This window comes from Ranitomeya variabilis, chromosome 7 (genome assembly GCF_051348905.1).
Source record: "Ranitomeya variabilis isolate aRanVar5 chromosome 7, aRanVar5.hap1, whole genome shotgun sequence".
NCBI lineage: Eukaryota > Metazoa > Chordata > Amphibia > Anura > Dendrobatidae > Ranitomeya > Ranitomeya variabilis.
Genome location: NC_135238.1, coordinates 220036046 through 220063351, shown reverse-complemented (window position 1 = coordinate 220063351; position 27306 = coordinate 220036046). Strand labels below are relative to the sequence as shown.

The window sequence follows — 27306 nt, the reverse complement described above, 5'->3', positions numbered from 1 at the left end:
GGCTGAGATAGGGATCACTAGAGAGAAAGCACATGCCGGCTGAGATAGGGATCACTAGAGAGGAAGCACATGCCGGCTGAGATAGGGATCACTAGAGAGAAAGCACATGCTGGCTGAGATAGGGATCACTAGAGAGGAAGCACATGCCAGCTGAGATAGGGATCACTAGAGAGGAAGCACATGCCGGCTGAGATAGGGATCACTAGAGAGGAAGCACATGCCAGCTGAGATAGGGATCACTAGAGAGGAAGCACATGCCGGCTGAGATAGGGATCACTAGAGAGGAAGCACATGCCGGCTGAGATAGGGATCACTAGAGAGAAAGCACATGCTGGCTGAGATAGGGATCACTAGAGAGGAAGCACATGTAAGCTGAGTTAGGGAATGGGATAGCTAGACAGGAGGCAGATTCCCTCTGAGATAGGAATCATTAGGAAGGAAGCACATGTGAAATGTGGATCACTTACCTTGCTCACTTGTTGAGAGACCTTTTTAGCATGCTCTATATCTCTGGCTTTTTCATCAACGTGACAATTAGTTCTGACTGTATTACCATCCATACGATACTTCACCTATGACAGGATGGAACACCAAGTAACAGACAGTTTACTAAGGTGGGAGACATGTGTCACATGTTCTGATGTTTGCAGACCCTGGGACAAAACTAACTTAATACTTAAAACTCCCAAATATGAACTCATATAGTTTCGGTGCTAATTAAGATGATTTTGATGACCCAATAAGACCCCTAAAATACTTAGACTCTAAATTAAATCATTCTGATACTTGTAGACCTGGGTAAGACCACTCTTATACTTTGCAGGCCCACATTGATATTTGTGGACCATCACTAAGACCAGACCACTCTGCTGCTTGTGGACCATCAATAAGACCACTCTGATGCTTGTGGACCATCAATAAGACCACTCTGATGCTTGTGGACCATCAATAAGACCACTCTGATGCTTGTAGACCATGTATAAGACCACTCTGCTGCTTGTAGACCAACAATAAGACCACTCTGATGCTTGTAGACCATGTATAAGACCATGCTGATGCTTGTAGACCAACAATAAGACCACTCTGATGCTTGTAGACCATGAATAAGACCATGCTGATAAAAGCTCCCATATATGAACATCTATAAACTTATAGACCCAAATTTACACTATTCTGACACTTGTAGACCATGCAAGAGCACTCATATACTTGTGAACATAAAATTAACCTATTGTGATATTTGCAGAGTCTGAGCAAGCCTATTTGGATACTTTTATAACAGGTGAGTAACTCTCGAAAACCCAGGAAGATACTTAAAAAGCCACCAAATGAAAACTTTTAGACCCAAATTATGGCTACGTTAATTCTGATGACCCATTAAGACCACTTATCTACTTATAAACCCTAAATAAAACAACTCTGATGCCTGAAAGCCCAGGATAAGACCGCTCTGATACCTTTTAAGAACATTTTATTATTTGTAGTTCTGTGTCAATAACATCCCAATATTTTTAAGCTCAAAATAATTTGTAGACGAGACACATTGGGCCACGTAATGCAACACTGATCTCAGATCTATCCAGTGTCAGTTTCACAGATCTATGAAAATTCCATGTTAATCCAAAATTAATCCAATCTAATACTTGCATTTGTATCACATTGGTAAATTATTTTTTTTAATGAAGGAACTGACTGACGTACCTCACTTAACTGGTTTTGGGCTTTCCTGATCCTCCTGAGTTCGGGAGTATCAGTAGTGACGGCGATCGGCTCTCCCTTCTGTTTTTCATATTTTTCTTTATATTTGTTCTAAGACATAAGAAATTTATAATGACACCAATTTTTCTAACTTTTTATCAGTTTTCTCCAGCGATTGTTTTAAAACGTGCCCTACAATTTCTTTCTAAGAATTGACAATACGGAAATGTGAGAGATTTTAGTTGCCAGATAAAATATGAAGCAGAGGACATTAACGGGCAAAATGGATGAGTTTGTACGAGATCGTCAACTTGATAAAGATTTTTTTTTTTTTCTGTACGGAAATTCGCCTAGAGTGCAAATTTATCAGTTAATTTTGTTGTGAAATAGGCATGGATTTGCTATTGTTTTTTTTCCCATTGACATTAATGCAGAAACCAAAAGAACCTGTAGCGAAATCCAAAAACATTCTAGCATTGCGGATTGTGCAGTAGATTACCCGCCCACCCACAGCAAAATTTGCAAGTACAGATTTTAAAGGAATTGTTTTTTCAGCTTTTCATGGAATCTACTGAAATCTGGAGTCAGGTTGATAAAGTTTTTCTGTTAACAAAAACCGCAGGTAATTTGACGCACTCACCCTAAGAATTTAGCATTTTATATGTATTTCCACCTTAAGGCAATTTTGTAAATTACACATAAATATTAAGAATTTATGAGTAGTGTCAGGCTCCGTCCAAAGCTGCATCATGGCTTTCGTTCATAATAGACGCCATGAAGCCGCGTCATAATCTGTCATAATAGATCAAAATCATGTCCCACTGACCTACTGGCTTAGAATAGGGTTAGAGATGTTCTTTTTTTTAGGTTTCTGCCATTATGACAGTAAGAACCAAAATGGAAAGAAAGGGTTAATTTTGTGCAGCCAGTGGATCAAGGATGAAGAGATAATTGGTATCCAGAAATGCATAATATTAGTCAACGTGTTTCGACGTTCAAGCGCTTCATCAGGACAAACCACAAAGTCAACTTTGTAGTTTGCCCTGATGAAGAGTTTTGGTCTTCGAAACGCAAAACTGAGTTTTGGACTTTCTGCCAACAGAAGCTCCGAATGGCCACAAGGACTAAGCCATAGTGTGAGCAAAATCCTCTACGACCCACATACTGTACACACCTGGCTGAACATGTCTTGCATTTTCTTGCTGTGTGCAATGTAAGGCGTCATAAACTTTGACGTATCCACCTTTTTCTTAATTTTCTTCTTCTTCTTCTCACCAGAGTCCTTTGCTTTCCCAGCATCAGGCTGGGGCTAAAAAATAAAAATAAAAGAGTCAGATTTTTGTATGTTACAAAATCTCTATTAGGGGAGCACTGAACTGTGGATTGTGAATGTAGGCCATGTGTGATCAGTCCATGAGTTTTACTAGGTATCGGAGTACATTGTTATTGCCCAGATCTCTTGTGGGATTACAAAGATCTCGTACTGAAATTAAGTATATGAAATGGATTTTGAGATATTTATGGTGGGCTCTATATGGATGAAAGACCCCAACAAATCTGGAAAAAATAAATCTGATAAAATGCTGATTACACCCTGCTCCCACTACTGGGCTACCCTTAGATTTACTAACAAATGACAATTTTTTTCAAATTTTTAGGTGGACAACCTTTAAATATTTTAAAGAACTGTCAGTTGCGTAAAGATTGTTGAGGGGTTTAAGTCCTGCCCTCTTGTCCTCCTGGGAATGCCTTATCTCCCATGTTCCACCCTGGAGCATCCACTTTTGGGAGAGGTTTACATAAACCCTAGCCCTTTCAGCCCAAGTGTAGGTAGCAGTCACACTTGGCCCCTAGCACCCAAAGCCTTATGTTCAGTTAAATAGTGAGTTCTTTTGAAACATCTCTAGCAGTGACTTATCTCCCTGAGAATAAAAAGACTGGGCATGGAAAATTAACATGCCCCATCCTTCTTTTATCTGCCATTACCAGTCAGGGGAGAGCCAAAAGATTTCCTACAAGAGAATTGGAGATTAGCTGTAGTTCTCGGCAGTGACCACTATGAGGTGTATGGAGCTATGTTGTTCCAGCTCCGGTCATTGTTTATATGTGGCTACCACCAGTGCTGCTAACAGCTGATTAGTGGGGGTGCTGTTGTGTCGGACCCCACGGATTTGATATTGATGGCCTAGCCAAGCCAAAGTATAACTCATCAATATCGTAACCTACACAACCCCTTTACTATAAACATGCTTGTATACATTAAAGAAAAGTCAACTGAACCTGCTGAATTCAGTGGGACCAGTTGATCTCATGTCATCAGCCAGACAATCACAGTTGTAATTTTTTTATTGGGGTATTGTTTAATTTCATTTGCATTTTTGTAAATAATATATATTGCATACATTAATATCTGACATATCACACAGCCAGATATGAAGCTCTTTGTATTGAAAGCTAAGTAAATGAAACAGCGAGAGTGAAAAGATTACAGAAGATTAGCAGAATAGATGAGATCTGCAGAGAATATGGACAGTTAATATTCATGAGAAAATGGAGCTTCGCTTTAAAGGGGTTTTCCATTTTAATTCAAATGAAAATTTAAAGCAGCACTACTTCTCCTCCTCGTATTCTTCTTCCTCCTCCCATCAAAATTATTATCCTCTTAACAAATTGCAGTAATCATTTTATATAGCACTGTTTACTTACAATTGCTCATTTTGCCTTTCTACCCAGATATTTCTTCTCTTTTCTATTTTTTCTGCGCTTGTAAAAACAGGAAATCTCTTTTAGCTGCATGAGTCATCCACCTCTTCAACTACTGACCCAGCTGCCCCACTCCTCTCCACCGCCAGGTACTTTTGCAGTTAATCAAGACTCATGCAGGGAAAATTTACCTCCTGTTTCTACACAGAACTTAGAAGGATTCAGCTAGTCAGTTTTTAATCATGTGATGACATAAACCTAATGGAAAAGAGAATAATTAACTGGGTAGAAAGGCAAAAGGAGCAATTATAAGTACGCAGTGCCAGATAATTTGATAATATGACTGATGGGAGGAGTGTTTCTTTACATTCTGCAACTTTCTAATACACTTTGAGCTTCAGTCCACCCCCCCACCACCACCAAGATCCCTCTTTTTGCAATCATGGGCTGCATTGGTTAAATCCCAGGCTTTATCCAATTAATGGTTCGATTCACAGACACCGAGCAGAGATCTTAAAAGTGGTGTGAAATTGAAACCAAAAATATGTTAGAAACTTGCAGAAACTTATTTACAGTAAATCAGAAACCCCTTTAATACAGAAAGCAAGGGTCATTCCATGTCAAGTGAACCAATGATTTTTACCACTATATTTTTAATTCTTTTGAGATTTTGGTATTTGGTAATAGTTTGTCAGAGAATGCAAAATGTGAAGAAAAAAAAATTCTAGATATTTTTTTTTATTTTTTATTGATTTTCAAAGTTCGGAAAAAGTGCGAATTTCGGTGTTGCCTGCCCTTACATTTCTCCTCATAACTCAGGCTAGAAAAGAGATAGAGAAACAAAATAAACACCATTCTACTCAGAACTGTACATGCTTTCACCAGATATGTCACAAGAGTATCTTTGATAATAATTTACCCATGCGAACGCAAGCGCAAAACTTTAAAACCCATTTCCGAAAAAAACGTTTAATTTAAATATTTCAAAAACTGCACATGTGCCTGCTATGCTCCTAGCCACTTCTGCACCAAAATACAAGCTGGGATCGTGATGGGATCATATTTTAAAAAATAAAACTATTACAGTGTCAGTTCAAAAATCTTGATTTCAGGTCTGTTCAGCCTGTGGTGTAGAAGTGTGGGGTCTAGATTTACCAAATAATCCATGATTGTTAGATATTCCTGTATTATTTTATTATGTTACCACTTAGAAGCAGGAGAGGACAGAGGAGAAGCTTTGTTAGGGCTGAGGATGACCAGGGGTAGACAGTGACTGCAGAGCAGATGACAGGCCGGCAGCTCCAGCCTCCACAGACCGTATTCACACCAAATCTTATCACCCAGGCAACTCCTCAAATGGAGGGAGAAAAATACTCTTACCATCCAGTTCACGTATTGTACAAACCAGGACTACGGGGAGGACGAGGAGAGTTTGTTATAACATCGGTTACAGGAAGCAGAACCCATCACAGGGACTCAGCAATACCGGACTGTCATCCCATGTAGTGGAAATAAAGACAGTGACGTCCATGACGTGGTAGAAGGCGGCACAAGATCGGCAATGGATGACACAACTGGCTATCTGACCTGTGAATATGATCGGCGCTGACGGCTACTGGACTCTCCAGAGATTGTGAAAATGAAGACATAGAAGTGACTTTTCTGCACCTTCTGGTCCAGCGCCGTCCTTTGTGTATCCAAGAAAACCAGACATTGTAAAAGTGAACAAAAATCAGATATAACTCAGGTGGAGCCGAGCACCATGACAGCCGCACATACTCCGACACAGAAGGAAACGGCCATTGCTAGTGAGCGCTTATGGGCAAGATGACATTTCACCCGCTAGAAGGGACACATTGATGATAACAGGCCAGTGTGAAAACCTACTATTAATTGTTTGATTAGTTCATATTTTATAGTACGAGGATTTAACTACTGAACTATTCTTCTTAAACACTTCAGAAATGACATGTTTAGTGATATAGTAGAAAAAAATTGTTCCATGTATAAATAGGTGGTAGAAATATTGGTTCTTTTAATCTTGTTTTTAACATATAATCAGGATGAGACTATTTAGAAAACCACACTTGAGGATGTGATCACGTTTTTTCTTTTGGCTTGTTCAATGAATTCAGGTTGAAAATGCTGAGCCAGTTGTTATGATGATTAAGATGTATTTATTCTGGCACTTTGGTATTTGTTTTTTGCGTTTCTTTATTGTTACATATAAATGTTGAATGCAATAAGTTGTAATTTGAAAAGAAAAAGGGAAGAAGCTCACACAAACATAAAATCAGATGATTCAAGGCTTAAAAAAAAATACAAATGTGATAGATCCCAAGTTGAATCCCTGTACAAATATAAACAAGGACACAAGTAACACACATGCATGTTTTCACAATTTTAAAACATACGTTTTTTTCAGAATTGCACATCAAAATGTTTAATTTGATTTCACCAAAACAAAATATAAAGAAACATAGTCTTGTGACATATTAAATGAAAGCCGGTACCGTTCTGAGAAAAATGATACCTCTCCCACCTCTATATCTTAATCATAGCCCGAGATATGATAAAAAATGTAAAGCCATACCAAGCCAAAATCTGCGCTTTTTTAAAACTTTAAAAATCTGTAAAAAATTAACTGATGAAGAAAAAAATTCTAAACTTTTAATTTGTAATTAACTAAAGTTGTACTTCATAAAAACAAAAAATAAAAAAAATCTAAAGACGTCAGGTAAAAAAAATATTCATATTTGGATCACTTGATATGGAATGACCCGCAAGCGGTAAAAAAAAAATATGGCTGCTGCCGCATGAGTAGCTCCCCAATAACGCAGTAACATTGCAGCATTGGACATGTGCGAATGATGGCGGTAATGAATGTTACTGAAGTTATTGGAAATTCAGTGTATTAAACCGTGATAATGAACATGAAACTGGATTAAACAGCATCTGTGGTTATAGTGAATGAGTTCTCCTGATTTGCTGGCAGAGGCCGGACATCAGTGTGCCATGTCCCGGAGAATGAGGGTTAATATGTTTTTGCGCTTTCTTGCTTTAATCTTCATGAAGCTGCTGTTATAAAGGATTTTTTTCCACCGGAAATTGCTACCAAATATACCGGTATATATAGCCTAATAAAGCAACCTCAAGAATACAAATAGGAGCCTGACTGGACCAGGAATTATTGGAGGAGGTGTACCAGCACTGCTATCCTTAACGAGGATCACAGAGGCCAGATCTTTGCAGATCAGCCATTGGCGGCATATCCTACTTATTCACCCCCAAAAGAGTCAGCCACTTTTAAAGAAACATCCAGTAAAAAGAAAATTATGAGAAAAAAAAAATGTAGATCCTCCAGCATGTGATGCCTTTAAAAGGAATGTATATTTAAAAAATTACCCATTGTTTAAATTAGGTTTTTATATAAAATGCATTTTTTTTAACCAATATTTGTCAAATATTTTTCCCCACATCATGATCTTTTTTAAAAATATAAAATATAAATCTTGCAATTCTCATACGGGCCACTGGGGCTTTTTTTTTCTACTTTAACTACCTGTTGTATCAGGAAATGCACATGTACATTAATCACATTGAGGAAACAGTCTCTTTTGTACAGAAGCTTCTAATGAGCGGTGCAAAAGTTATTGTGAAGGAAGGGTCAGCAGTGACATCAGCTACCGTGATAAGAAAACTGTTCCTGAAAGGACAGGAGGTAAGAATCAATAATATCCCTAGTGGTCAGTGTAAAAATCGCAAGATTTATTTTTATTTTTAATGAAGATCGTTATATAAAAAAATGCCAAAAATGTTTTTGATGTAAATACATGCTACTCAAGAGCATGATTTAAACAATAGCTTCCCTCTAAGGTCTTATATGCTATCCACTTTGGCCCTGCAGGGCATACAGAATTAAGAGGGTATTATTAGGGACAGGAACCAGAGTAACTGCTATTAACTGCTCCTGCTGTGAGACAGACACCCATTTATTTATTAAGTGGCAAGTAATGATTTACCAAGCAGAAACCCAATAGAAAACAGCTAAAAGTGAAGATTTCTGCATCAATTATTTTTATATTTTGATATATAGGATTTTTAAAAATGTATATATACATATATATGTATTAAAAAAAATAATATCAATATTTTAAAATGAGAAATGGCTGGTGATTTTAATTAATTTTGTTTAACTATTTTTTTACCTTATACTTTAGCAACCTTATGGGTTTTAGAGCTGTAAACACTTAATTGCAGAAAACAAGGGGCTGCCATGGGGACGTTCAGCAAGCCTCAAAATGAAATAACAATCCATCAGCAACCTACACTCTCTAGAGACTTTTTTTATTAATTCTTTTTACAAAATTATTTTCTATGGTGTTTACCTTCTAATCTATTTCAACAAGGGCCACTTCTAGTGCTATGTCCCTGAGTGAACGTTTCAGAACTTTTACATGTACATGAAGGGAATAGGAATATATATAAAAAAGCTGGAATTTTTCAGCACGATGTAAGTTCACTTTCACTCAATTTTATCCATCATAGTGTACATCCCAAGTACTACAGATAAATTTACACTAGAGGTTGCTTTTTGTGGTATAAATTGGTTGTTGTGCAATTACAGAAGTTTTATTAATACAAACGTTGAAAGTACCAAGTTTTTCCGATGGAAAAATTCCTGAGAGCAGAGTATTTTAAGTAGCGGGCTAAAAATGAAAGATTACTTTGCTTTGAGTTAACGTCTGCTGAGGTGTTGTTACCTCCTCCGTTCCCCCTTCTTCAATGATTGTCTCTTCATAAGAGTACTATAAAAAGATGGCAAATCCAGACACTCAGAACATTGTGGTTAGAGTCACATCGGACACTTACCTGTAGAGCTACTAACCAGACAAGCAAAAGAGTCATATACAGGTCAATCATTAAAAATACATAGTATTTAGTTAACACAGATCGGTCATTTTCCTGACTACCAATGTTTAGTGACATGCTATGCCACAGAAATATCTTAGTCCAACAAAACCAAAATGACTACTTTACTTGCACCTCAGTTTCAAATTTATAAGGTTCTGTTCACATTATGTTTCCATTTGGACTTGAGTGCTCTGATGGCAAAAATAGTTTGAGTTTCCATAAAAAAAAATACAGAATTCTCAATAAAAACATCCAGACCCCATGATAAGTCCATGAGGTCCATCAGAATGTGACCATGAAAATGGAGCCACCACACCATTCATGGCCAGCAGGAATTAGAGTCTGGCCCCATCATTTTAGCCAGGGACCTTTTACTCTGACACGCTGTAGCGTTTCAGAGATGACATATATTTATAAGCTGACTGGGGACTGAGTGGTTCAGTTGATTAGTACAATAGGGCGATCCTTTGAGGCTTCTCCCAAACACTTCCACGCTCATTGTACATGTGTTTATCTGTCATTCAAAAGAAGCGGGGCAAAGTGGCTAGGGACTGACCTCTTGGACTAGTCACCTTAGCAAAATTGCCAACTTTTAAGTTTTTCTATGTTGTCACAGCATTTCAAAGTCAAACATACCTGCTTGAAAAAATGGAGCCAAACTCCGTGTTCGGTCAAAATGTGTCAGCTATCAGGTTCGTTTTAAGACAAACAAGTATGTGCAGAGGATAAACCCAAATATCAGAATGAATATTATGGATAAGAAGAGTATATGGCCCCTTCACTATCTGATCCTTATGTCCCCCAAAAGACCAGGAGTATTTGGGAGTTATGAAATTAGTTAGATGGATAAATCTAAAAGACAGTTGAAAACTGATTTTAAAGTAAAAAAAAGAGGCACCCGTTAACTAAAGTAAATTACCATAACAAATTTCACATATGGTATGTCCATCCCCCAAGAATGACATCCATAGATGTTCTCTAACAATATTTTCATGTAAAAACTCAAGTTATTAGCTTAAGGGCCAAGAACTACATTACAACTTATAAAACTAACGTGTAACATTCAGCTAACTAACTTACCAAAATTGATAGATAAATGCGATATAAATATAAGATATTTGGTAGAAGACTCGATAAATAGATATACAGAATTGCTAAACAATTTTTGAGAGTCACATTCATGGCCCATATAAGCTTCAATCATTTTTTCCATTTTACACAATGAGTACATTTCTGAGTTGGCTGTCACTTTTTCCTTGACACACCTAAAATAAATTTAGAAGTGCTTTCATTGGGGATTACATGTATGACATATGCTTGTGATGACACCATATTCCTAATTTTCATTGGGATAGTTTGGCTAGAGTGCCCTGTCATCCCTGATACCTGATTTACAGGGATTTAATATTAGGTCACTGGGCTATTATCACAAAGGATTACTATCATGTGCCAAGTAAATGCAAGATTCCAGTTACATCATTGTATAATAAGGTGGTGTATTAACTTTAACAGAAAAAAAATATTAGGAAGTTGTTTACTTACTGCAGCATAAATAAATAAAGGGGCTGGTGTGGACCCCATAGCAGGACCTTAAAAATTTGTCAACAACATAAATAGTGAGCTGAAGTGTTGGCTTAATTTTATAGTCAAAATGTATAGCTAAAAATAAATGCAATAATCAATACAACATACTATTACTGCTAAAAAAATTTTTTACCATTGTCTAAGTATAAAAGTTACTTTTTTAATATTAGTATAAAGGTATTTACAATAGACTAAATCATTCTATAATGGTCTTCCCCTAGAACTGGTGAAAGTTGATACCCAAAATCCTTTCAGCACAGAGAAAGTTTAACAGTACATTGCAGTAGTTATTTTTACTCTGTAGTCATCAAGGTTCACCAATGTAGCCCTGTATACCAGAACATGGGAAGATTCTAGAACAGCCGAGATCGTGGACTTCATGTATCAGCAAATATTTTCCTTTACCCAACTGCTATTATGACATTTTTTTAGATATTGATCTTTGCATCCACATGGACAAATTAAAATTATAAGATATATCAAGGACCAATTAATATTTAACAGACTGATGTTTCCAACTACATTAAAAGATGTGCACTTTTTAATGACATAGGCATTTCCTGAGAAAGTGGCACCATGCGCAAATTATTATACATATTTTGCCACAAAAATATATAAAAATATATTAAAAATATACGAAAATACTAAATTAAATACATTTTAATGGTTCTGCATTTTTATTACATTTTAATAATCTATCTTTATATTTACGGTTAATTCTAATTGACAATTTATGTTTTCCTTAAATATATCTCATGTGGTAATAAATAGATGGATTGGCTATAAATAAAGTTTTCATTTTGGATGAATTCATGCTGGGTGAACTTTTACAGTTTCCAGGACCATGATTATATATAGCAAATGCTAATTTTAAACCCTTATTCAGCAGAAATGTTACAGGGGATGTTTCAAGTTTGAACAACCCCTGTCTCAAATTGCTCTCTCGCTTCCAGAAGTTCTTTGGAGCGGAGCTCTCCTTCTGCAATACATCTATTAGAAATTGGGGACCACAGTGCTCTAGAGAAAGCAAGGTATAACATAGCACCCATTTAAATCAATAAATGTCCACGTCGACCATTGTTTACTTTTGGCAATTTTTTATTAACATATAAAATATGGGCAACAGCCCAAATGATAACCGGAACTCACATCTTCTTAAAAGAATTGCTTTATTGATCCATTAGTATAAAAGGCACAAAAATCAGTTGAACATAACATCACAAAAATTAAAAAGGCAGAAAAGAAAAATCTGCTGCGCTCCCAGGCAACCAGCCTGGCCTGACAAAGGACCATGCAGGTTTGAAACATGGTTCCTGGGAGCACAGCAGATTTTTCTTTTCTGCCTTTTTAATTTTTGTGATGTTGTGTTCAACTGTTTTTTTTGTGCCTGTTATACTACTGGATCAATAAAGCACTCATAGAACCTTTAAAAATTTGGTGGGAGGGGAATTCTTCGCTCCAATGGTTTATTATTGAGTCGCAATTTGCCCCCAGGGGCTCCCTCAGATTGCTTTTGGAGCTTTGCTTACTCCATCCATCTGGTCGGACCCCCTCTCTGAAAACAATTGCTTCTGCCTCTAAAATATGGACCAAATTATGTCCTATACATTGGTCCTTTTTATTTGATCTTGTTTCTATTGGAGCGCTGGAGGGGGCGGTAGATGGCCTGTCTCTCTCCACTTGGGGAACCTGCGGAATACGCTGGATCAATGACCTATATGATGGGTCGGGCTTGAGGTCCTTTTTAGACCTCTCAGCTCAATTCAATCTTCCTCCTAAAGCCTTTTTTCAATACTTTCAGATTCGCAGCTTTCTAAAGCGCCAATCTGTGTTTGGTATGCCCGCGGCTTCCCTGGGGGAGGAGACTCAGGTCCAGAGGTTTTTCAGACCCAATACTTGGATCTCTCACGGTATTTCAATAATTTATAAATCTCTTCTATCCCATGACTTCTCTGAGAGGCTTTCCTTTATGTCCACTTGGGAGGCTGCACTTTCGTTTGCCGCCTCTTTTGAGGACTGGAGTTTGGCTATGCAACACACTCCTCTAAATTTTCGTCGTGCCTGGGGCACCTTGAGCAATCCAAAAAAATTCAGCTCTTATGGTATCTCACTCCTTCTAAATTAGCCAAATTTTATCCTACTGCTTCACCTCTTTGCTGGAAAAACTAACCTCACTGGTTCGCTTGCTCATGTATGGTGGAGTTGCCCCTACTTACAGGTGTTTTGGCGTCAGGTTGAAGTCATTATTTCGGAGGTAATCTGCACCTCTTTTACCTTATCTGGCCCTCTAGCAGTCCTTGGCATCTCACTGATAGAGTTCCCTCCTTCCTTACAACCTGTAATATCCAATATCCTAATAGCAGCTAGGTTCTGCATTGCTAAACACTGGAAATCTGCGACCATCCCCTCAGGTACTGAATTAATCGCTAAAATCAATTTGCATTATAGCTATGAATCAATCACTGCTGACTGTCTCTCAAAGAAAAATAAGGTTCTTACATGGTGGGACCCGTGGTTCTCTTCTCGCTTTTTCTCTTCCCCGGAACAACCATCTGCTCCTGTTTCTGCGTAATAATTGGGCATGTATTTCACTGAGATGTTTGCACATTATTGTTATATTTTTCAAGTTTAGTTTTTATCTCTTATTATATGTTGCTTTTCATGTAGCAATCGATTTCCCCTTTCCCCCCCCCCCTCTCCATTTTGTTATGTATTTGTATTTCCTTTGTATTTTCTCTATGTTAAACAATAAAAATTTGATTGGTTAAAAAAATAAAAATAAAGCAATTACGCTAAAAAAATGTGAATTCTGGTTATCGTTTGGACTGTTGCTATTACTGGAGTATTTTGGCATATACCTGGACAGGTGAGCTCATTGCTCCTTTTTCATACATAAAATATGTCCTGCAGGGGTTCCAGATGCACATAAGAATGCATCAGTATTAAAATGATACATGGCAGTCGGGACCATTTAAATATTTTATATCTTGGCACCGGAAATTTTAGTTAAAAATGTATTTTTTGGTGTTTTAAATAAACACTTTGTAGAGCGATGATTCTCAGACGCTGTCATTAATCAAGATCTCAACATTTAGACATTAATTCACAATATGGTTCAATACAAGAGCTAAATTAATATTTACTGATAATGGATAATTTTTCATGGGAAATTCTTTGGAGCACTTAAAAAAAATCTTTACTATTAGAGCAGGCTTTACATTTTTTATTGCTGTATCTAATACTGTACTTTTCATAAATAATATCTTAATATATCAAGTTTTTTTTAAGGGCTTTGACGAGGAGACTACGGGATATGCATATAGGTTTATTTTAGTAGCATTAAAAAAAAGAATAATAATCAAAAACTTAAAATAATACAAGTTTTTACAAGGCCTAATGAACACAGAAAAATGACAGATCCATCTTTAATGGAAAATCTATGGGCCCATACTGTATGTTACTGCTTGGGTTGCCTTCGACTTCATTCAGGTACTTCCACTGCATGTGGAATCATAGAGGCGGCAAACGTTGGGTTTGCCATGTGTTTGAGGTTTCACATCATCAGCCCCAACAGTTGACCAGAGAACGCTCTGTGCTCAGAACCTGATATTACAATCTTACCATGAAGGGTCCAATGAGGTCCCAAAATACATATCTGAAAAGCAGTTTCCTACTTTCTATCATTTGTTTTGCATTATTAGTCCATATTAATTTTACTCTAACTTTTTTCAATTAAAGGGATATTACATTTTCAGCAAGTAACGGATCATGACAAGTTGCACAATTTACCATGCAGATGTTGCCACATGTAACTTCTACAGTTAATCTAAATATTATCTGTCTAGCCTCTGATTTACTAGTATATGGCCATTTTTACAATTTGTAGGGATATTAGGTTTTCTTTAAAAAAAAAAAAAGTCCATTTGGGGAACACTATGGGGATGAATTCAGTGAATTCAGGCATGGATCCAGAGCAAGTCTAGAATTTTTGGTCCTTACTTAGACCTATCTAAAAAAAGGCATCGAAATTGTACCCGATTTGTAATATGCGAATCTGGTTCTTACTCTATGTGCTAAAGTTGACCAAGACACATTAAGATGAAGGGTCCAACATTAGAAGTTTCATTTTGAAAGGGAGTTTATCTCTAAATTATTTCTACATAATACGAATGCCGGGGTCTGAATGCTTGGACCCAAACCCTTCTTGAGAATTTGGAGCCCACAGTCCCCTGTGCGAATGAGTCAGTAGTGCGCATGCTTGGACATCACTCAATTCATTTCAATGGGACGAACTGTTCCACCATTCCCGTAGAAATGAATGGTGATGTGAATATGCATGCTAGCAACCACTTTATCCACTTGGGTGAGAATTTTGGGGCTCCTGTTATTGTAATTGGTAGGGGCCCCACTTATCAGACTCTAGTGTTCATACATTTATCACTTATTCTGTGGTCCTGTGACCAAAAAAGGACTGAAAAATTACAAATGATCAACCCTTAAAAAAATTGGGAATGAAACTCACAGAGTAACATTACATTAGACCGGTGACCTTAAAACTATTTATTATATATCAACGGTGTTTCCAAGTAATGTGTTCGTTTATACAAGTTGATTATTTATTTTTTTAGAATATATTGAGCATTTTTTCATTACATATTGCTTTTTGGGTACTTAAATGTCTCATTTACTTTTCATTCATTTACTTATTTGTTTTTTTATTGATATTTTTCATTTATTTATTTGAAAGTTTTTTTCTATTTTAACTTTAACAAGATTTTTTTTTAACTTGGAAGCAATTCTAACTGATGCAGCATTAACAATGTAATCACTTTTATTATTCTATTTTTCTTTTTTTTTGCACACTGATTAAAATGATAAACATGAAATGTTTGCATCCACAAATGAAAATTAACTAAGAACATTTTTAAAAAATACTGAGTTAATATAAATATATGCTTAAATGTCCGCCCCACATTTAGTACTATAGGTCTGGAAGTCGCACACAGTATTTGCACTGCCCAGCTCTCATTACACCTACAGACACAAACTATTTTGGCCGACATGCCATTTCAGTGTTGGCATACAGTAAATTATAGACACAGCCTCCTGTTTCCAATCCAAGCCTAAACCTGCACCCACCACCGGACAACTGAGCAAAATCCCACTTTTCTCATGTAGTATTTCACCGTTATAGCATATCAACCATCATAAGATCCTCCAACGAAGATCCTCGTTGTTTATGTTGCCAGAATTGTTAATGTTATCATTGCTAATTTGTGATAAGCTTCAACTTTTTGGAGACTGCTGATCAGACTCTATTAGAAGTCGTTGACATCTGTCTAGTGCTGACTGAAGACTATAACCATGACAATGTAGGGATGGCTCTCATGCTTTGAAAAATTGGAGAAAATGTAATTTGATGATATTTTTTCCACTTTTCTTAACCTTTGGCAAATGTTATTTTCGAATGCATGGAGAATTAGTTGAGTGCTAAAGATTTTGCTACCTTCCTTCTCAATATTGTTTCCTCCCACATTTGAGCTATGAGATATGTGTCCGCACATGGTAGATCTTCTTTAGGTGTCCTCATCCCCCATCTGTAACCTGGTCACCATTTTTTATTGCCAAACCAGTTAGCTGTTCCGTCACTGGTACAGCAGGCTCTGAAGTGTGAGGACTTCACCAAATGCTCAAAATCTCAGCTTTCCGGAACCAAGTTAGTGTTACATGGTGGCCACATTGGAGTATCCAATTTTCAGGACTGAGCCTTTGGAGGACTGGTATATCTTCTGTACAAAGTATGAAGGAAAACTCAATAAAACATTTTCTCTAACGTGCTTGAAATTTCCAGAGAAGATCTCGAGGATTTTATCTGTTGGCTTTCAATTGTTTTTAAGCATGGATAGAATCCTTCAAGGACAATAAAATGGATTGTAAAAGGCAGGTTTCAATTCCGCGGAACCAATAAAAATCCTCCTGTAGTTTAGACGCCATCTAGTATCAAACATGACTGCTTATTTTTAAAGTCTATAATGTCACTGTGGCATAATGGTATCAGAAGGCGGCCATCTTGAACTGCGATGAGGTTCTTGTTGACAGTTATACATAGGATAGTAACTCCTACATGCAGTAAACTAATTCTTCACTGGATTTATTGCTACCTATTAACCATGGGCTGATGAAATCCCTTAAATAAGACCTTTCACTTGTCATTAACATGTCATTTTTGTTAAGCTGTCCTTATTATCGCGGTTCTCTTGAATCGGGTGTTGATTTGCTTTTATTCGCATGTCTCTCTGTTCCTGAGATATGGCCTCCTCTGCCCAGTACATAAATTTAGTCTTGTTAGCCATGTGGGTGGGATTCTCAATTCTTCTCTGTGGTTATCTTCAAGAGGACCGTGCCCCCTTGACTAAAGAGATTAAATTTAAAATGGGAAGAAGGGGCCATATCTCAGGAATGGAGAGAAAAAAAAGCAATGCCAGATTCAGGAGAACAGCGGCATTTAGCTCAGATAAAACAATTATATATTGATGACAAGCGACAGGTCCTATTTATGTGAGGAACTGACTGACTCCTATTGAGGAAAGGTGAAATGGGGAGGATCATATTTCTATCCAATCAGAATTTTATTTTATTTTTTTATTTCTACTGTATAAGATATTTTTTATCGTAGCACTACCAAATGTTAGTAACCCAATTACTGATTACATGCAGCAAGCTCTAGATAATGCCCATCTGCAGAGAAAATGATAAAGTTTAAACTAAATCTCCAGTATTCCACAATCCCCATGTCAAAAGATCAAAGCACATGAGACATGGAGTGTGGATTATCCTACCAGAGTATTGGAGATCACAGGTATTGGATAACACCTCTTTAGGGGTTAATCATTTCCTTTTAGCACCTTAGAGATACTATTTTTCAAGTGATCAATATAGAAGAATAGGAAATGTGGATCATTGGGGACCTGTTATGAGGTCAAAATTGTATAGTTTTTGCAACTATTTTATTCCCATTGCTTCCCTGAGTATTTAATTTTTTTAGTTTTAAAATCCACCCTACGGTCCGAGAGACAGAACTTTTTTTTATTTACCACTACTTTTTATTGTCTTTACCAAGAGGCAGTTGCTCACAGGGTAATAATGAAGAGCAGCCTTAAGACACGCCCCTGAGGATCCAGAGTTACGCCTTCTTAAAGAGACCACAAAAATTTGCACTAAATAAAAAGGCCCACATCTCTTGACCCGTATGACGGATTTAAGAAAACCTAACACGAGATTACTCAGGGGAGCAGTGGGAATAAAATAACAGCAAAAACTGGCCACTTTTGACCGGTCCTTATTAACTTCATAATTTTCTGCTTTTGAGACGAATATGTTTTCACCGCCATCTTGGCTTAAGTTCATAATGAAGCCATGACTGCTATGATAGATCTATTTTTAAAAGGACCCTAAAACAGTTATAGACCCCATTGGCTTATAATGGTGTCCATTGGATTTCCGTTCAGGAATATGGCACTTCTGAAATCGAGAATGGTGCTACAGAACGAACCCCTGACAAAAATGCTCATGTGAGCAGACATAGCCTTCAAGAAAATTAAAAGAAATATTGGCAAGAGCAAAGTTTAAAAGAAAAACTTGTATAACCAAACCCAATGGATCCAGTCCTTATTACCATTATCTCTAAATTTCCTCAAAAAATCATATCAATAATGGCAACTTGTACCAAACCAACCGATACCATCTCAGTGAGGAATGCTATTTATTATTACCGGAAAAAATAGATTTTTTTTTGTTATTTAATCATAATATAAAAATGTTAATTAATTAAAATTAAACCTGTATTTTATTTCAGTATTAATTACTTCTAATTAACCCTTTGCCCCCAAATAGCAGCAACGCAACCGTCACCAGATTAGAACGGACGACATGACAGTGAGCTTGACGGCTGCATCCTGGCACATACCTATCATATCTCTGTATGTTTCCAGATCTGCTGACTTAATGGGTATCACAGTACATCAGGATCACTCTATCTGCATCAAACCTGTTAGCTGAGGTAGTAGATAGATGAATACTACATGTGTCTGCTATAAATAACAATATATTTTACAGGAATGCCACTCCACAATTCTGCAAAACTCCTCAATACACCAAGTGCCAGGGCAAGCTGCCACCGTGGACAGGACAAGATGCCCACTTATCCCCTCGCATCCAAAGTGACCTGACACCATCATTAGGGGGGGGAGCAATTATCAAAACTGAATTTCTTACCTCATACTCCTCATATTCCTCGTCGTCGGCCATTTTAAGGTTTCTACCTGTCACCTACAAAACTGATGAAAAAGATTGTGTTAAAAGTAATGGAATTAGTAGATAGATAGATAATAGATATATAGATAATACATAGATATTAGTGATAGATAATGATAGCTAGATAGATTATATACAGATAATAGATACATAATATATCTATCTATCATTATCTATCACTAATATCTATCTATCATTATCTATCTATCACTAATGTCTATCTATTATCTATTTATCTATTATCTATCAGATGGATAGATAATAGATAATAGATCAACAAATAATAGATAGATAATAGATAGTTGATAGATAATGATAGATAATAGATAGATAGATAATGATAGATAATAGATAGATGATAGATAGATAGTAGATATATAGATAGATAGATAGATAAGACACAGATAGATAATAGATAGAAAATAGATAGATAAATAGATAGATGGAGAGATAATAGATAATAGATCAACAGATAATAGATGGATTATAGATAGTTAATAGATAGAGAATGATAGATAGATCGATAATGATAGATAATAGATAAATAGATAGATAGATAGATAATAGATAGGTAGACAGATGATAGATAGATAGATATATAGATAGATAGATAGATAGATAGATAGATAAAACATAGATGATAGATAGATAGATAGATAATAGATAGATATAGCTAGATAATAGAGATAGATAGATAGATAGATAGATAGATAGATAGATAGATAGATAGATAATAGATTGATAGATAATAGAAAGATAATAGATAATAGATAGATAGATAATAGATATAGATAGATAGATAGATAGATAGATAGATAGATAATAGATTGATAGATAATAGAAAGATAATAGATAGATAGATAGATAGATAGATAGATAATAGAGATAGATAGATAGATAGATAGATAGATAGATAGATAGATAGATAGATAGATAATAGAGATAGATAGATAGATAGATAGATAATTGATAGAAAGATATATAGATAAATAGATAGATAGATAATACATAGATAGCTGATAGATAATAGATAGATAGCTGATAGATAATAGATAGATAGATAATAGATAGATGATAGATAGATGATAGATAGATAGATAATAGATAGATGATAGATAGATAGATAGATAGATAGATAGATAGAGATAGATAGAGACACTGCGCAGTGTTCCAGTCTGTACATTGTATATATGACCGCAGGGTTGCTCATATGCAATAAACACAAGGTAATCAGTAACCTTATGGGATTATCTGCGTTCTGCACAGCATGGGCCTGTTCTGTTGATCCCTCTTTTGTTTCCTGCAGCCTTATTTTTGGATCAGACCTGGAAAATATCAAAATTCATGTTTTTTTCCCTCTTTTCCCCAGATGGTGAGAACGACAGGAGGCTTTAATGGTTTATGCTTGTGTGGAATGCTATAGCTGGGCCTGTCACAGTATTCGGTTTTATAACACTGCGGTCCCCAATCTTAGTAGTTGAAGCCTCGGAGCAGCTGGCGCCGGGCGCGGAGGTATGTGGCATGTAAGCTAATACCGCCAGCTGATTGGTGGGTTTTGTTTAGCCAGGCCAACTGTAATACCTTCTGAGGAAACCTCAGCCTACTAGAGCAGGTTATATATAGGAACACGTAATGCTGCTCCTTTTTGGTGCCAACATGAAAAAAAAAATGTATTAATAAATGTCTAAAATAAGTGCAGGTTTAGGTGCCCACAAAGCCCAATCTATAGGGGACGTCATCACCGTATGCCCTATAGTCATGGATGGCACAGAGCACTTAGGGAAGCTGCTACTTATTATCTGCTTAGCCAGATATCCAAACACAATTACTAAGTGAAGTTCAGCCAAACTATCTCTATACAGCGACCACTGGTGAGAGAACAGATGAGTCCAACCAAGAACATAGTCCTGGCCAAGTTATGGTCCTAGAAGAAGTCTTCATGCCAAGCAAATAGCCATTTCCTATGCAGAAAACACAATAGTCTTCAATATGGAAAGAGGAAAATTAAAAAAAGCTCTTACCAGTGAAATTTAATTAATTTCCTTAGCAGCAAAGCCTCCAACTGTTCCCTCCTCAGAAACGCTGGTCAAGAGCAGAGCAAATGCTCCAGCTCCCAAATTATCATGTGCCTCCGGCAGCCAATCCTGGGATGGTTTGCTCAGGTTTCAGATGCTAAATTTACTTGGTGACTCTTTTGAAGACCACCTGTTCAGCAAATCCGTAGAGAGCAAGACTAGTAGTCATTTGCATTCTGAGCAAATAATAACAAGCGAGGCTGCACCCGAATATTATATCTTTATTTTAAAAAAAAAGTAAACTACTTTTTTCTGTCTTTAAGCACTTTTCTAATTATTGTTTTCTCTTTTTTTTTCTTTTGGGAAAGGACAGCTCTTTTCGGAGTAACATAAAATAGCATATTTGCAAAAAAAAAGTTATATAGTGTTTATTATGATTAAGGTCAATCACAGTGATATTAATAGAATTATTACAGTTTATTTTATTATTTTCTCATGATGTCCTCAGAATATTTTTAAAATTTGGTCACGAAATAAAAAAAATAATTTCTCATGATATTTTCTCATGTGGCAAGTATTAGCCTTGCAATAGCATCCATATTGATAAATGTATTTGAGTTTGTCACATGAATAAATTATAATAGTTATTAGGACTTTACATCCAACTGATTATCTCATTGTAAATCAGTCAGTGCAGAATTAGCAGGGTTGTAAATCAGCTGAGCCGTCGTTCCTGAGCCTCTCTGGGTCATTACAGGCTCATACCCTCTCATCTATACAGTATCCTCAATGCGGAACCCAAAGCAATGCTGTCAGACAACGTGCAAAGGTGTTATATACTAGGAGCTGTGTATATGGGAATAGATATATGTGTCTATACAGTGTATGACTGGGTGGGAGCCAGGACATAACACACAGGATTAGCAGCGCTCCCCTCCACTGCACCATGTCATAAATGTAACACTAATAAGATCTATAAGTGATAACTCCGTACGATTAAGAGAAACTCGGAAACTGTGAACTGTGATGTAAAGTGTGATTTGTGATGTGCGTTAAAAGTATTGGTGCTATTGATAATGTGTGTAGTTTGACAGTAGGGACAGTTAGAGTTAATGTTTGGGACTAGCCCAGAGTGGGGGTCGAAGAGTTGCAGAGAAAATGACAATTTCCTGTCAGAGAGTTGGTAAGACCTGGAGGTCATAGTGAAAGGACCTGAAGTTCATTGTGAGCAGTGCCGCACTCTGGGGTGTCCCTAAAGTGAGTGGAGACTGAAGAATAGAGATAGTGAGATCCGGAGCAGACGTGACTAAGAGACAGAGTGATCGTATGGAGACGGGTTCTGGGTGAGGACACCTAGCAGAAAGGTATTATCTATTATCTATCTATCTATTATCTATTTTCTATCTATCTATTATCTATCCATTATCTATCTATCTCACCTATATCTATGTGTCTGTCAATCTATGTTCATTCATATATTTGTTCTGGATAAAGAGATGGTCATTGGAAAGGTTTCTATCTTTCTCTATTTTTTATTTACTGGATAAAAAAAAAAAAAAAAGAGGAGATTGTTGTATTTTTAATGAAATTCCATGAATGTATTTATCTATCTCAGTTTATTTATTTGGGCTAGATAATGGGGTGGTCTTTTCAAGGAGAGGATCTCTATCTATCAATCATCTACTGTATCTATTATCTATCTATTATCCATCAATCTATTATCAATCTATCTATTCTACTATTCTATTCTATCCACCTATTATTCTGGACTGGATAAAAGGAAAGGTGTGGATATATATAATGCAGTCTTCCTCTGGTGGGCCAAACCGAGCCTCCTATCTAAAGTCTGCACGTCTCATCTATCCGTCCCATCAGTCCTCTAATTACAGCACATCTGTTCTTTCCATGAGCGTCATATAATGTGATCATCTCTCAGAATGGATCTGTTGCACAGTCCATGTTACGTGGTCAGTGCTTTGGGTTATCCTGCATGTAAAATAATGGGATTATTCATTGGTGACAAGAGCCATAGCTGAGGCATTCTGTGGTTGGTGTATTGGGAACATGATGATGATGAGTTCAAGATCTATTCAAGTTATGTGCTCATGAATATTGGATCAAGCCAAAAAAGTTGCTTTCTATGTAACTCCATGAAAATTGTGCACCAGTTCAAAGCAATGTCCTGTCAAGTGATATGCCATAAATAAGGAAATTCTTTTCTTAGCAATGAGAGGTCCTGGACCTTGGTCCATCAGATATTTGTAACATATCCTATCTGGTATGTTTCTCTTTCATCTGGAAGAGCAGTTCTAATTCAGCACGGACAGATGGCGTTGGTGCAGCAGAGTGATCCAGTTGGAACCACGAAGACTGATGTGGTTGAACGGCAGTGGAAGTGGGGAAATGGGCCCATAGAAACCTACAAAGTCACATCACTGTTTGTAGCAGAGTTGAAGTCAAGGTAATCAATGTAGCAGAATAGTGCAGTGACGTAGCGGAGTCCAGTCACCGACAAGAAATTGGTAAAGCAAAGTTGAATGGCATAGGATGTTCAGCAGCAAAATTGTTTTAGCAGTATAGAGTCCAAAATACAATAGACGCCGGAATAAGGTAGGGGTATAGCAGAGCTAGGTTTCTCACAGAGTACAAGGCTGGCACCGGCGCTGTGATAAGGCAGAGTCTCCCTGTAATATAGCAGAGCTGGGTTTTTCACAGAATCCAAGGCAAGCTTTGCCAGTTAGAAATCAGAGCTGGGTTTGCAATATTTCACCGGTAAAACCCTTGTATTAGTAAAGGTGTCTAGTAGCTACAATACTGTGCGGTACTACATGATCTATACTGCTATATACTGCCTGTGTTTCAGGATGATATGTTCCTTTGGACAAGTAAGGGAAGTGTGGCGCCCCAGGGTCCTGGTCGTCGCAGTGGTATTGCTTTCCTCTCAGGGAGAGTGATGCTACGTTTGGAGGCAAAGAAGGATAACTACATCCAGGTATGACAAACATGCAACACATTTCACACTCCAGGCCACCAGGGGGAGCTTCTGCTCCTATTTATTAGGTCACTCCCCACATAGGTAAAACTGGTCGCCTGTAGGGAAAGTTAGTCAGTTGCTGGCTGAGCTCAGCTCAGTTAGTTGGTCCCTGACAGGGGTGGGATCCTGTCAGCAAACGAAGGAGAAAGGACACAGCTGTGCATGCCCTCAGAGCTGCAGCTCCCAGAAAGAGATACACAGAAGGTAGAATTGTATTGCAGCGAGCGTGAAGGAAGTCGTAGCAAAGGTAAGGATACCAGTAGAGGACCAGCCCTACACAGGCTGCCTCCTTCTGAGGCGCAGAAGCCCGGTAGCCGGAACACCGAGGGAGTAACGACCTTTATGCTTTGCTCCAGAGACCGGCAGGACAGCTAATTGCAAGTTACCTGTCCGCCCTACACCCAGGAGGCACAGTGGCAACCCATGGAGGCCGGGGCGTGCTAGAGTCCCTATAAACAGCCTCAAGCCACCAGTCATACGAGTTTGTCCTATCCTATATGGCGGACAGAGAGAAAGAAATTACATCTGTGAGGACCTTATGTGAAGCCTTAGGCAGTAAGAAACTACAACACTGCAGCGCAAGGGAAGGCTACTGATTTCCACCTGGACAAGGGGAATCTGGACTTGCCTCCAAACCGGCCGAACTCTACCTGCCCTGTGATCTGGTGCCCTGGACTGTGGATGCTGAAGTCTTCAGTAAAGTAAAAGAGACTGCAACCTCGTGTCCTCATTCTTCACTGCGCCATTCATCATTCACCATCTACATACTGGGAAGCCCTGGGGACACACTTCACCTGTGGGAAGGTATAACATCTAGATGCCATAACATCACCCCAGCGGACCCCTTAAAGCAGCGTCGGTCACCCTGACCGAATACCACAGGTGGCAACAAGAACAAACTATCACTTTAAAGACCCTTTCCCTCTTACACGGACGTCCCAGGGCCACTGACCGGGTCAGCCACCGTGACATCCCCCTGTGAACCGAAGGACCCGGTGCCGAGTACCCCACGGCCCCTCCATATCCTCAACATAGAAAGTGATTTGTAGCCTTCAGCTGCTTTTTCTGACTTTAATATGTAAAAGTTGTTTGTTTTGTATTAGTTATCTGCTCATTTTTCCTTAAAGATGACTTGTCATATGGTCAAAAGTGGCCATTTTTTGCTCTTATTTTATTCCAATTGCTCCCCTGAGTATTCTGTTTTAGTTCTGCTATTTTTAAATCCACCATACGACTCCAGAGATACGGGCGTGTTGGTCTAAGGATTCTTTGGGACATTTCTTTTGACTGTGCTGCATAATTTACGCCTTGGTAAAAATAAAAAAAACTAGCATATTGTTTCCACTAAATAAAAAGGCCCAATCTCTAAAACTGCCATATAGTGTATGTAAAGAGAAAACAGGAGAAAAGGGAAAAATAAGAGCAAAAACTGGCCAATTTTGAGCTGGTGACAGGTCCTCTTTAATCTCAATTTTGGGTTAATAATACAGTCTCAATTAACAAGATTTTTGACTTACATTGGTCGTCCCAGAGCCAAATATCATTGTATCTTGAGGACCGTCGTACTTTGTTTTGATTTACCCATAATCCATAATATTTGACAGATTAGCAGGGATGAATATCAATTAAATTTAATTAAAGGGATTTTATTGAACAAAGACAATACTAGTAAGAGGTGAGCCTGGCATTGGTATACCCTTTATATTACTCTACTGGGCAGCAAGGCGACAAGAAGTCACACACTGGACCTATTGGGGGTAGCAATCCTAAAAGTTAATATTGATCCTTTAACGATCCTTGCCACATGACTTAGGATAAAAAGCCAAGCCACATACTCCATTTATAAAACACGTGTTTTGGGACGCTTGCCCCTCAGCAGTGCAAAGCAGAAAGTTTGATTTGGCTAAGTTAGAGGCCTAATTAGTCCAGCTTAGCACTCTCTATAAGAAGATATATCCCCCCATAGATAATATGTCAAAGGCCTCTCATTTAGACAAATAAGATCTACACCTTTGCACTGATTAGGGGAAAACACCCTGAAACATGTGTGGGCAAATTGAGTGTCTGGTTTAGCTTTGTATCCAAAGTCATGTGGCAAGGCTCATTAAAGGGTGAATACTAACTTCTAGGATTGCTACCCCCAATAGGTGGAGCCGGAGTTCTAGTCCTACACCTCTCTTAAGAGAATATTTGCATATTTAATTTCCCAGGGAAGCATTGCATGGCCTACACGTCTCCTTGCGCCAGCTTGCCACTCTCCACAAAGAGAAATGTTCCCCATTAGACTAGGTCACACTGGAAGCATTTGGACACTTTGCTACAACAAATTCCATACATTTTCTATTGGATTCAGATCCAGCAATTGCTGGGTCTTTCTAGCAGCTTTATTTTCTCTCCTGGAAACCAATTGAGAGTTTCCTTGACTATTTGTTTGGGATCATTGTATTGATGAAATGTCCACCCTCGTTTCATCTTCATTATCCTGGTAGATGGCAGCAGAATTTTATCTAGAATGTCTTAGTACATTTGTCCTTTCAACATTTCTGCAATTATATTAAGTTTACCAGTGTCGTATGCTGAAAAACAGCCTCACATCATGATGTTCCCACCTCCAAACTTCACTGTTGGTATGGTGTTTTGTGTGTGATATGCAGAGTCTTCTGGCCTCCAAACATGGTGCGTATTATGGCTTCCAAACAGTGCAATTTTGGCCTCATATGACCAGACTATATTCTCCCAGTGTTTCACAGACTTGTCTAAATGTTGTTGAGCAAACGTTAAAAGTGCTTGAAGAAGCTTTTTGCTCAGCAATGGAGTCTTGCTTGATGAGCATGCATAAAGGCCTTGGAGGTCTAGTGCATTACCTATAGTTTTCCTTGAAACAATTGTACTTGCTGATTCCAGTTCTTTCTGTAGCTCTCCAGAGGTGGTCCTTGTCTCCTGGACAACTCTCTGTATGAAATTTGGTGGCACACCTTGTTGTAGCTGGTTTATGGTGAAATTATGTTATTTTCACTTTTAGATTAAGGCCCCAAAAGTGCTCAT

At 37.7% G+C, this 27306-nt stretch overlaps 1 protein-coding gene across 17 annotated transcripts in view; it reads right to left on the bottom strand.

Annotated features, from left to right (window-relative positions):
* The window catches only part of NEB (nebulin), a 162773-nt gene extending 141403 nt beyond the window's left edge, over nucleotides 1–21370 (bottom strand). For 12 of the 17 annotated variants that reach the window (XM_077272959.1, XM_077272963.1, XM_077272966.1 and 9 more), the window contains exons 1-7: nucleotides 21234–21370; nucleotides 20451–20537; nucleotides 19174–19235; nucleotides 9129–9209; nucleotides 2873–3007; nucleotides 1702–1809; nucleotides 468–572 (exon numbers count right to left, since the gene is read on the bottom strand). In XM_077272959.1, coding sequence (XP_077129074.1) covers nucleotides 468–572; nucleotides 1702–1809; nucleotides 2873–3007; nucleotides 9129–9209; nucleotides 19174–19206 — 462 coding nt within the window. In that variant the 5' untranslated portion in view covers nucleotides 19207–19235; nucleotides 20451–20537; nucleotides 21234–21370. The remainder of the gene's footprint in view (nucleotides 1–467; nucleotides 573–1701; nucleotides 1810–2872; nucleotides 3008–9128; nucleotides 9210–19173; nucleotides 19236–20450; nucleotides 20538–21233) is intronic. The other 5 variants (XM_077272961.1, XM_077272976.1, XM_077272964.1 and 2 more) reach the window with 5 other exon arrangements.
* Between the last annotated feature and the right edge of the window lie 5936 nt (nucleotides 21371–27306).